Below are 12,776 nucleotides of genomic sequence, written 5' to 3' on the forward strand. Positions count from 1 at the left end.
CTCCAGGGGAATTCTCAGCGTTCAGCCTGAACATACCTACCAATTGGCAAGTGAAACTTCTATCGCAGATGTGATTTTCCAAAACCTGAAAGGAATTCACTGCATCAGTTGATTTGAAATTTGCAAAAGTGTTAGTCGAGTTCGAAAATGTTTGTCTGATAGTTTTTTTATGTTGCTTTGCACGTCTGAAAAGTGCCGACTTTTTTAAAATTCTTATTGAGAAATGTTGGTTTATATATAGTATAATATGACGTACTTAGCAAAAGAAAAAAAGAACAAGACCTCATTCTAGTTCAAGCATTGGGAGTAGCCGTGTCAACCAATATGACAGTTAAAATCTGTCTTAGTCAACCACAATGATTATGATGAGGACTTTATGAAAGAATTCCTGCTAATTGTCATCGATGAGAGAATTTCGGACTCTATGTGCAAAGGGAACAGCCACGCTTCAAGCGAAAAAAAGAATTGAAGTCCGAAAGTTAAAGATGCTATTCGAACTTGAGAAGTTTAAGCTTCAAAACGAAGTGGATCACAACAGTGCCAGTTTTGTGTCAATGTCCCTGGAACTTAAATGTGAACTCCAAAAACTGCTCTTGAGTTTCGACATTCAAAAAGATGACGTCATTGTTCATTCATTATTCATTTTTCGAGTTATCATTGTTCCCTTTCTATCGCTCGCTGAAAGGGAACTCAAATTGATGAAGGTCCCTTAGGATATCCCACCTAATCACAGATCTGCAGAACAGTGTAACATCGCACAAGAACCTGAAGATAAAGCATCTGATTATCATCATGTAAAAGGGGTCCTCCTGAAACGTTTCCAATTATCTGCCGAACAATTCTGTCAACTGTTTGCTATTCACAAGAAATCAGTACTTGTCATGATTACTATTTTGAGCTCAGGTTGTTCTTTGAGAACTGGTTAACCAAATCGAACATCGCCAAAATCGTGGCAGCCGATTCGCGTACAGGTGATTGTCTGTCAATATTGTGAGATGACCTTTGAGGACGAATCAGTCTTCCAGAAGCAATTAAATTTCCACAAGATGAAAGGAAAAGATGAAAACTGTAGACGCTCATCTCCAAGGCTACAAAAGTCTGAGATGTTCTAGAGATCCCCATACAGACATGCTTTGGCCAAGCCATCCCAACCTCAAGTACAACTTGGAGGTTGGGATGGAGCCATTCTGCTCCACCTATCAAAGCAGTATTTTGATTTTTGTGATACACACATATATATAGATGTATTTTGTGATTTTTGTGATGCATATATAGATGTGTTGTGTGATACATTTACAGGGTGTCCCATCATGATCGCCCAAACTCTACACAGCCAGATTCCTCAGTTAGAATACATAAAAAATTCCCAAAGAACTATATCTCTACGACCCATAGTTTTCAAGAAAAATGTGATGTCATATCCGGTGCAAGGAAAAAAAAAACTTTATTGGAAACCTGAACATCGGTATTTCCATATGTTTACATAGGAAGATGTTTGAAATGTCCACTGCACATATGCACATTCATGTGCACGCTGTTCATGTATTATGTGTTTCCAATAAAGTTCTTTTTTCTTGCACCAGATATGATGTCATACTTTTCTTTTGTATTTTTCTAGAAAACTATGGGTTATACAGGTACAGTTCTTTGACATTTTTTATGTATTCCAATCGAGGAATCTGGCTGTGCAGAGTTTGGGCGGTCTTGATGGGACACCCTGTATACATTCAGTTATTAATTTTGAAAATCTAAAAGATTTTATCTTAATGTTTCAGATGCTCTAACTGTTTTGACTGTCCTAGCTGCATGCACACATTATCAACTAGAGCTACTAGTGTTCAAATTCCATCGCCTGAAGATGCAAGTAAAACCACTCCTAAAAAGGTCTATTATTTAGTATGTGGATTTTGCAGATGGACTTCTAGAGATGTTGGCATACCTGATCAAACTACTGGTAATAGCTCTCTTCTCTTCAACTAATTCTTTGTAATGTCCAAGTCTAAATTATTTAAATCGTAGTTGGCTAGCAGTCCTGCTATTACCAAACTTCAAATAAGCTATAAACCAAAATCCTGATTACCAAGTTCCCCCCCCCCCCACCTCATGTTGGATATATGTCTGATCTGTGCATTGCAAAAGTGACAACAGTGTTCCAATGATCCTCACAGTTGAAATCGCTTCAGTACATACAAAATTTTTGTTGTGCAGAATAAATTTACAAAATCATACCACATCGTTTTGCTATTCCACAGAGATATCAAAATTGTGCATGTTGCAGTTGTCTGACCATATTTGTCATAGATTAAAATGGTGCATCTTGTCAATCGTTACCTGCTGCTGATACCCATTAATAGGTAAAATTACCCATGGTTGCCTTAGATTTTGTTAGCACTTTCTGTGGTGCAAACAATTAATTGAGTAATTAATTAAGTACACGGCTTCACAAATGTCCGATCACAACAGGAACAAGAAAATAAGTTGTGAGAGATACCTAAAATTTTCTATATGTGATTGCTAAGTTGGAGTCTGAGGCTGACAGAAAATTTTCCATTTTCATTATAGCCTTCCAACTTAGAAAAGGGTCAAGGGTCATTAAGTCTTGGCAAAGTGAAAGAAAATTAGGAAAGAGATTCCTTTTAACCGAGAGTTTTGTTATGCCGAGGTGATTTCTGAAAAAAGTTTTCCTTCTGAACAGGAATCAAATCCCCAGTTTTTGTGCAATCCAGGAAAGTGTGTGATACCCTATACACCATGAGACACCGTTCTACTTTCCTTATATCACGCACAGTAGCATGACACATTGAAGTAAATATTTTCTAGCCTCCCTTAAGGGCTGCCATGCCCTTAAGGGAGGTTGTGTTGGCATCATGCTGGACTCTCACAATGAGGATTCAGGTTCAAGCCCCTTTGGCGGTGCTGTGGTGGTCAGCTGAAGTTGGTTTTTTGCAGTTTTTAAACTTCAAGGTGTGCAAATGCAAGATGGTCTCCCATGTAAAAAAGTCTCTTGGTAGACACAAGCAAGGTAGAGCTTTGTAGCTCCACAGAGAGCTTCAACATGATACTTACATAACATATACTTATAGCACAACTCTGACAACATAAATACGTTAGGGTCACCCATACTTGCATGTACCGATTTGTTAGAAAATCCACAGAGGAATAAGCACGAGCTGCATGTATGACAGTAGTAGTAGCTTCCCTTAATCCTGCCATAGTATGGAGAGATTTTTCTCAGTCCTTGAAAGTGTTATGAGCTGAAAAGAATCTCTTTGTAATAAAGCATTATTTTGATTTTCCCCCCTTCCAAAAAACTGCTTGATTCCTACAAAATTTGGCTACAATTATGCACTGAAATCGTTTTTTTATTTATCAAGTCCTGGAGCAGTGTGAAAATTTGATTTTACATTCAGCAGTCAGTATATATATCTAGTGCCAGGGTTCCCAAACTGTGCTCTATGAAGAGGTCAGAAAAAAAAAAATAATTTTCCCAAGTGTTTCAACTAGTTAAGGCTTTTTTCAAATCAGTGAAAGCCCAGTTCGTCGTGAAAGCCTTGTTCTAGGTACTAATTAGTAATTGAAATGTGTGGGCATCATGCTGAAGTTTGTTTTCTGCGTTCTCCAACTCTGCGGCTCAAATACATTTAGAAAAGCAAAGCTGTACAGTGGAGCAAAGCAGTATAGGTGATGATATGTATAATAAATGCGGAAAGGGGGGGGGATGACGACATAGAAAATTAAAAAGTAGAAATGTTGCAGAGTCTCCGGATCATCTCAAAACCTCTGCTACCTTGTCCACGTCTTTAAACAAAAAGTTGTAGAAAGAACTTTTTACAAAATCTTGTAAAAAGAACAGGCAGAATTATCTATCATTTTACTACAATTAAATAAAAATTGGTGCAAGGAAAAAAAGTTGTCAGTTCAAGAGACTAAATTCTAAAAAAAATTGTTTTTCAATTAGTCTAAATAGAAAACTAAAAACTTTTTTAAATCAAATTACTTTTGTTCTCCAAAAACAGGACAGTTTGTTGAAAATGGGATGTATGGTCACATGACCTATATTAAAACTAAATTTTATTTGCACACTAGTCAAGCGTGACTTCTGACATCTGACATCCCTGTGAACATTGGTGCTCCACAATGAGCTTTCAGACTATGTGCTCCGTGACATGAAAAGTTTCAGAACCACTGGGCTAGTGGATCAAATCGGGTCCCACACCCAGAAACTCTTGGTACCATCTTATAATTTTTAGTGTGTTTCAATTCTACAGAAATATTCAATGCATACAGTTTCTTGTTTTTTTCTCTCCAGCCAGTGGAGGTTGGCAAGAAAAAGAAAACCCTGATGTTAAAAAAGTGAGTTAAAACCAGTTTTTGTGTTTACTAATTTTCTTATCAACGCAGGGGACAGAATGCTGTGAAATTAATCTCAAAATTTCTGAAATCTTTTCCTTGTGTTGTAAAATGCTTAGAAACCAAGTTACTGAAAATTCAGAGTTCGACTGTACATTTCTCAAAATATAAAAAAAGATGAATATATCTGATTTTCATATTTTTGATCTTCACTATATGATATATTGTGCATGCATGATCTACACACTATACACATTGCATTATATAAGCAAGGAAATCTAGAGAGACAATCTTCGTTCATAGTAAGCAATGGTCATTAGTAGGTTTTGACTGTATATCAGGTTTCATTTTTTTTTTTGCAGCATATTTCTTTTTTGTTATATTTACACTTAACAGTCAACACCAGCTAGAACAAAGCCTCATTTTCAGCAGCACCATAAGCGAGCAACACACACTATAATGCTGATATGTTATGCATTTGAACCACATTGCTATATTTTTTCTTAATGTTATAGAAAAAGAGGTTGAATTAGCAAAGAATTGAGTACTCGAATCGATGAATCTATACTTATAATTCAACATTATTTTCAATCATCAATTAGGGCCAGCCTTTTTTAATGCAAACTTGTCAATATTTGAAAAAATAACCTTTCAACCTCAAAACTTCACCAAGTGCATTAATTTTTGAAAACTTCATTTCTGTTGATTTTATCCAAAAAAATATCCATTGAATACCACAAGAAAATTGAGACCTATTCAACTATATAATATCCTTTATTTTTCATTAAAATAGACATGCAATATTCACTATATATTTTCAGTCATTCATTAAAAAAATATGTATAAGAAACTTTCATGTAATGTTGTAACGGTCAAGGCTGACCGTATCCGTTAATATAGGTGGCGCGCCCGAGATTCGCTCTCGTGGCAGTCGTGTTCGAGAGTAGTGGGGAACGAGGAAGTTGTTGTGATGTGGCCCACGCGGTGTATGTTTTGTAATAAGCCGGATTTTCCCCCAGATGTAAATTTATAGTCCCTTTTTGAAAATAAATACAGTAGTTTCAACCCTACGAGGCTACAATTTGACGCCCAACGTGAAATATGATGGTTTTTATTCAACTCGAGGGAAATCGTCAGCGTTCAGCCTGAGCGTACCTACGAATTGGTAAGTGAAACTTTCGTCGCAAATGTTCGTCCGATGGTCGTTTTCAACCTGAAAAGAACTCATGGCATCAGTTGTTTCGAATGTTCATCCGTGTTCCTTTTCAACCTGAAAAGAATTCATCGCATCAACTGTTTCGAAATTTGCGAAAATGTTCGTCGAGTGTGAAAATGTTCGTCCGATGTTCGTTTTCAACCTGAAACGAAATTCGCGAAAGTGTTCGTTGAGTGTGAAAATGTTTAATGTTTGTTTTTTTTATGTCGTTCCGCACGTCTCAAAAGTGTAGATTTTTTTATATTGTTATTGAAACATTGGTTTATATATAGTGTGACATGGCTTATTTAGCAAAAGGAAAGAAGCAAGACCTCATCGTTCTAGCTCAAGCATTGGGAGTAGCAGTGTCAACCGACATGACAGTCATTCAGATAAAATCTGCAATAATCAACCACAATGATTATGATGAGGACTTTATGAAACAATTCCTGCTAACTGTCATCGACGAGAGAATTTCGGACTCTAAACACCAAGATCAACGGGAACAAGCCACGCTTCAAGCGGAAATCGAAATCCGAAAGTTGGAAATGCAATTCGAACTTGAAAAACTCAAACTTCAACCCGAAGTCGCTTATAAAGGTGCCAGCTCTGTGTCAACGTCACCAGAATTTAGATTTGAACTTCATAAACTGCTTCCGAGTTTCAACGTTCAAAAGGATGACATATCCTTGTTTCTATCTCTCGCTGAACGGCAACTCAAATTGACGAAGGTCCCTGAAGAATTTTGGGTATCCCACCTCATCACAGTCCTGCAGAGTAGTGTAACATCACTCATCGCACAGGAACCTGAAGATAAAGCATCTGATTATCAACATGTAAAAGGGGTCCTCCTGAAACGCTTCCGATTATCTGCTGAAAAATTCCGTCAACTGTTTGCTACTCACAAGAAATCGAAAGACAGTACTTGGCGTGATTACTATTTCGAGCTCAGGTCGTTCTTCGACAACTGGTTAACTGAATCGAACATCACAACTTTCCATGGGTTGAAGGACTTGATCATTACCGACCAGATGAAAAAGAAAATCCCTCCTGAATGCAAAGAGCATCTAATGGATGAGTGGATAGAAGTAATCTCACCCACGGTTCTTGCCAATAAACTGGATGCCTATGACAATATCAGAAGTGTTTTCAACCGAAACAATTTTCCGAATAAACCCGAACAAGTTCGTCAAACTGTGCAACCCCAAAAATCCGTACCTTTTCATGACAGATTGTCTATCGTTTGCTATGGATGCCGTATGCCAGGGTTCATCAAAGCAAAATGTTCGAATTGCTCTCCATCGACTGCGACAGCTGTGAAATCACCAAACAACGCTATTTTGTACAGCTGTCAACCCACAGACACTCAGGTATCGCTACCGCTGATGGAAATTCAAGTATGTCAAGATCGTGGTCTCATATGTATCGACACAGGTGCGACACACTCGGTTGCAAGGGAACTCTTGTACAAGCTTTTCCTAAGTAAAAATATACCAATGAACAGTGCCACCACGACCATTTGTCTGGCTGATGGTACCCGGTCTATCAGCAAGGTCTATGAAGTCAAAGTACCTGTACGCGTTGGAAATCAAACTATTGGTACCACCTTTATAGTGTTTCCAGAAGCAAAGGGAAACCGATCGCTGCTGGGATTAGACTTCCTGACGGCAGCAGGCATCGCTGTGGATCTAAAAAGGAAATGTTGGTTTTTCAGTGACACTCCCCATCACCAATTCTCATTCCCACAGCTTCCAGCGGCTGATTGTGCAGAATCAGTGGACCTCATGCATTCATACCGATTGCGTGCTGACGAGGGAAGAGATTTGACTCCCGAGCAAAAGCGTCAACTTAGCGCCCCGCTAAGCGAACATCAGGATGTCTTCAAACCAGGGGGGAGAGCCTACTCCATTCGTTCAACATCATATCAACACTGGTAATAGTTCACCAACACCTGTGTCTCACTACCGAATGTATCCAGCGAAAACCAAGAGGGGTCGCAAGCCTGTCCCGCCTCGACTCGTGGACATCTGAAGCCAGAGAGAAAGGGGACACAAAAAGGTCGAAGCCTTGATAGAAACAACGGCTATGCCCGGAAAAGATGATGCAAAGAAACAAAGGGTCGCCGCGAATCCTCCGCTCAACGCCAGATATTTATTCAGATGCCACGTCTGCCAGTTCGTTCAGAAGAGTCAGTTTCAGAGACGCGTTGACGAGCAACACTCAAAAAACCATTCCAAGTCACCAACTTTAAGCAGCTGCAAGGTCGTGCCCGCCAGTCGCTTGCAGGCTGCATACGTTTGCAGAATCTGCCAGTCCACATTCAGTCGGAAATTGCAGATGATAAAGCACGTCAAGACCCACATGAACAAGGCGTACGCCGAGGAAACGACAGCGTCATTGCCAGAATCACGACAGCCGATTCGCGTCCAGGTGATCGTCTGTCAATACTGTGAGATGACCTTCGAGGACGAATCCGTCTTCCAGGATCACGTAGAGTTCCACAAGACGAAAGAAAAAGACGAAAACTGTAGACGCTCATTGCCGAGGCGCCAAAATTCTGCGGTGTCCCAGAGATCTCCATGTAGACATGATGTGGCCAGTACATCTTCACCTCAGGAAGTTCACCTTGGAGTGAATCATACATCAGCATTTCGACCTTGGAAGAACATTGCACAGACACCGGTGATGTCTATGCGTCGATGAGGCCGTCCTCCGAAAAAGTCGTAGATTGATCTACCTGCAAGTCATCGTTCTCGTGAAGAATGAACTATATATATATTTTTTGAAAATATGTGTGATTTTTTTTTTTTTTGCCCTCCACCATTGAAATGTGTTCGTCAAATATTTTTGATTGTTTATATGCACCGTATTGTTTATGTTTGAAGACTTCCTGGTTTCATACCGAGACGGTTTCATGAAACCAGAGGGGGAGTCTGTAACTGTCAAGGCCGACCGTATCCGTTAATATAGGTGGCGCGCCCGAGATTCGCTCTCGTGGCAGTCGTGTTCGAGAGTAGTGGGGAACGAGGAAGTTGTTGTGATGTCGCCCACGCGGTGTATGTTTTGTAATAAGCCGGATTTTTCCCCAGATGTAAATTTATAGTCCCTTTTTGAAAATAAATACAGTAGTTTCAACCCTACGAGGCTACAATGTGTATTTTATTAAAGGGAAGAAAAAACAGCAAATGAGTAAACAAATATATTTTGCTTTTCTCCTAAAATTCCATCATTTGAAAATTATAATTTAAACTATGGATTGCATGATTCTCTCTCTCCCTCCCTCCCCCTCTCTCCCCACACACACACACATACACAAAATAGTTTTTTTTGAAAATGTCACCAGCTGTTTCTTTTCATAAAACTTTTTAACTACTTATAACTTTTAAGTTAATTTATAACTTTCTAACTGACGTTAGAAAAAATCCACATAATTTTTTTTCATCACATTCTAAAACTTACCTCAAAGAAATATTGTTAGTGCCTGTCTATATTTCCCAAACCTGGCTTTTTAAATTAGTATTTGTAGATATTTTCCAGTTAAAAATGCAAAACCCAATTCATCTACACAGTATTTGTAATTTCTATTTCCCCAAATCGACTACTCTGAAATTGTAAAAATGTGTTCACATTTTTTTCCTTCTCTCGAACTGTGACATGCATTGTGCTTACCACAGATTCTTAAGTTTTGAATTTCTTGTGTTTACCATATTAGCATTTTTGTGTTCTTCATATTTGCATTTCTGTTGTTCCCCGTTTTTTTTTCCTTGGACTGTGACCTGCATTGTGCTTACCGCAGATGTTTATTTTTCATTGTTCTACGTTTTTGAGTGTCATAAACATATATAACTGATGTTTTCCCCCACCCTTTTCATACACATGTACCTGGACTGTGACGTGCATTGTGCTTCCACCAATGTTTAATTTTTACATTATTTTGTGGTTACTATATATATTTTAATTTTTTTTCACCCATATGCTTTGAAAAAGTGTTCTCATGTTTGATCAGGTGAGGTGGATGGATTTGATGGGCTGGGGAAGGTGTTGCTACTTTTCCAACAGATACCCTTTACGTTAGAGGTTCCGTAAGGAATATTAATGTGGTTATCTGTCTGGTAGTTCAAGTTCAAGTTTGTTCATTTAAAACATTTATTCTGATAACATGGTTCGTACGGTCCTTGAAAACCTTGAAAAGTCCTTGAAAAAAAAAAGTTCATTTTCAAGGCCTTGAAAGTCCTTGAAAATAAATAAGAGTCCTTGAAAAAGAATTTTTTTTTTAAGAATTCTGTGAGAGTCCTTGAAAAATTTGTGTTTTCCGAAATAGTTTTCGCCACTTTTTTTTTTTTACTTCGCAAGTGACGTCCTTAAAAAAGTGCAAAGCACAGGGAAAAAGCCTTAGTAGCCAATAACCCTGGATAATTGGATTTAAAGCACGTTTTTCCCCATTATTATAAAGCCGAGTTTTCGTAGGAGCAGGTTTTTTGTGCCGCGTGCAAAGTGAATCGCCCAGCGTGACACGCCGTCCACTCACCAATAATAAGAAAACCTAGATCCTAGAGAGCGCAACAAGCCTCACACGGCAGTGTTTTACGTCGGGCGTGATTGGCCGACTGTTTCTGGAGGAGTCAAATGCGTTGTGCGCCACTCGTTTTACCGATCTTCTCTTCATTTTTGTTTTCTTTCACTTCCCTTCATCGAGCTCGATGCTTCCCTTCAAACCGGAGCATGCAGATGACAGAGTAGCTGATAGCAGGGCCGTGAGCTGATGCGCCACGGTAGGAATACACAAACGCGTAGTGTGATTATGTAAAACGTTTCTGTCGACGCGAAATGATACAGTTCGGTTCATGCGGCGCCAAAAACCTATGTTGGAATGTTTTTTCCCTTTTTATTCTCTGTGCACGTGGAACCGCTCGGCCCGACGCAATATGTAAATCGCTGACGGCATGCTCTCACCCTCACGGGAGATCGGCTTTGTACTGTAGGCTGGTTTTTTTCCGCGTCTATGTCGGGATTGTTTTTTTTCTCCCTGAGATTGCCGGTTGTTATTTGTCGGCCGTTTTATTTATTTATTTCTTTTATGATCGTAAATGATCTTGTTTTTTTTCCTTGCAACTTTTATGGAATAAAAGCTAGAGTTCAAAATGAACTTCCGATCATTGTTTTTTTTCTTCGGCACACTCTGACCCCCCCAACAACCAACCAATACCTATTTCTAGAGTAGAAGTCCTTCTGTTCTAGAAGGTATTGCAACAACCCACTTCTAGGAAAACCCGGCTTTATGGTAGCATGTATCCTGTGATCGTATGTAGACGTATTTGGAGTCGTTGGAAGTCATGAAACTTTTGTACAAGGTATTTTTTCTGGAGGACTTGAGAAATCAATATCTTAATAAAAAAGTGTCATAATTTTTGCCGAAATAATTTCAGCCTTTCGGTCCGTGCATATATACATTAGATCAGTCAACTTCACATCCCCCCCCCCCCCCGTATCTCCGCCCATGCTGTCTAAGGTTGTATAAGGTTCTTTAAAGAAAGAAAACAAAAAATGAGTAACAAGTGTGTGTACTTTTAATTACTTGTGTGGCTGAAAAATCCCTTCTATCAAGATTGGTTGCTGAGTGTGCCAGACAAAAATGTCGCCAAATGCAAGCTGTATTTCAATGGGTGAATCGGCGCTGAAATCCATTGAGCTTATATTACTGGAGGGAGTATGACGCAGGGCCATAACTAGGATTTTTGTAATGTCTTGCCGCCCCCACCAATTCGGAATTCGATAATTTTATAACGGTGTTCACCTAAAAATTGCCACCCGGGGCAGTTGCCCCCCCCCCCTCCCGCGTTCTAGTACCGGCGCTGGTATGACGTCAGTGGTCTACATAATTACTTGGAAGATCACGTGACGCGTTGAATGTCGGCGCATCTCCGTTATTTTCTAATGGCATCCATAGTTGTTTAAAGGAGTTTAAAACAATAAATGAAAGAAATAATTTCAGTATCGATGATATGATTCCAAAATTAATGAAAGAGATAGTTCCAGAATTAATGAAAGAAAGAATTAAAATTAATGAAAGAATTACAGAATTAATGAAAGAAAGAATTGAAATTAATGAAAGAAAGAATTGAAATTAATGAAAGAAAGAATTGAAATTAATGAAAGAAAGAATTGAAATTAATGAAAGAAAGAATTAAAATTAATGAAAGAATTACGGAATTAATTAAATATAATTCCAAAATTAATGAAATATAATTCCAAAATTAATGAAATATAATTCCAGAATTAATGAAATAATTTTAGAATCAATAAAAGAATTCAGCATTAGCGAAAGAAACAAATCCAGAATTGATGAAAGCAATTATTCCAGAATTGTTGAAAGAAATAATTCCAGAATTGATGAAAGAAATAATTCCAGAATTAATGAAAGAAATTATTCCAGCATTAATGAAATAAATAAATTCAGAATTAATGAAAGAAATAATTTAATCTTTTTTTTATCTTTAGAAGAGTTCTTTTTTTAGTCTTTAAAAAGAAATTAATTGCAATATTTAGAGACTAAACTACGTTTCAATGAGGAAATTGACAGGCACGAACTGTGTTATTCAATGTGTCATATGTTTTGTATGATATATATGTGTATGTGGCCTCCTTTATTCATTACAGATGATGTGAAATAAAGTAGGTAGAAATGTAATCTCTGAAAGTTTTAATCAAAATTAAATATGCGCCTATTCATGTTAAAAATATGCTTTTGTAAAAAAAGTCCTTGAATTTTTAAGTTTTACCTTGAAAAGTGCTTGAATAGTCCTTGAATTTTTTTTCGTTGGAAGAGTACGAACCATGTGATAAATATTTTAAAATTCACATTCTGAATATAAAATTTTTCAGACACTTGGTTATCACTGTAAGTTATTTTTTCTCAAACATAATGATTAACTAAATCAATGATCGGAACAGTCTCACCATTTGTTGAGATGACCCAGAAAACATTTATCACATCATTCGTATCCTAGTCCAACATAAGTGGGATTACAGTCAAATTGGAGACAGTCCTGACTGTTGGTCGGTTAGTCCATTGAGTGTCGAACGGTCAGAGAAACACTAGAGCCAGGGTAACGTCGAAACACACCAAGAGGTATCCGATCAGGCTACCTGTCAACCATAGAGGAGCTGTCAACACCAAGGCGGTATTAGGATATATCCATAAGCACCTGGTCAAGCTACCGGTCTAACCATG

At 38.1% G+C, this 12,776-nt stretch overlaps 1 protein-coding gene across 2 annotated transcripts in view; it reads left to right on the plus strand.

Moving 5' to 3' along the window:
• DCTN4-p62 (dynactin subunit 4) overlaps positions 1-12,776 on the plus strand; it is a 124,573-nt gene that overhangs the window by 15,380 nt on the left and 96,417 nt on the right. For both annotated transcript variants that reach the window (XM_089237925.1, XM_089237926.1), the window contains exons 3-4: positions 1,776-1,954; positions 4,310-4,353. In XM_089237925.1, the coding sequence (XP_089094051.1) occupies positions 1,776-1,954; positions 4,310-4,353 (223 nt within the window). The remainder of the gene's footprint in view (positions 1-1,775; positions 1,955-4,309; positions 4,354-12,776) is intronic.

The sequence above is a fragment of the Pholcus phalangioides genome, unplaced genomic scaffold (assembly GCF_987345545.1).
Source record: "Pholcus phalangioides strain wild (caught in Gottingen) unplaced genomic scaffold, Ppha-v1.0 ptg000010l_1, whole genome shotgun sequence".
NCBI lineage: Eukaryota > Metazoa > Arthropoda > Arachnida > Araneae > Pholcidae > Pholcus > Pholcus phalangioides.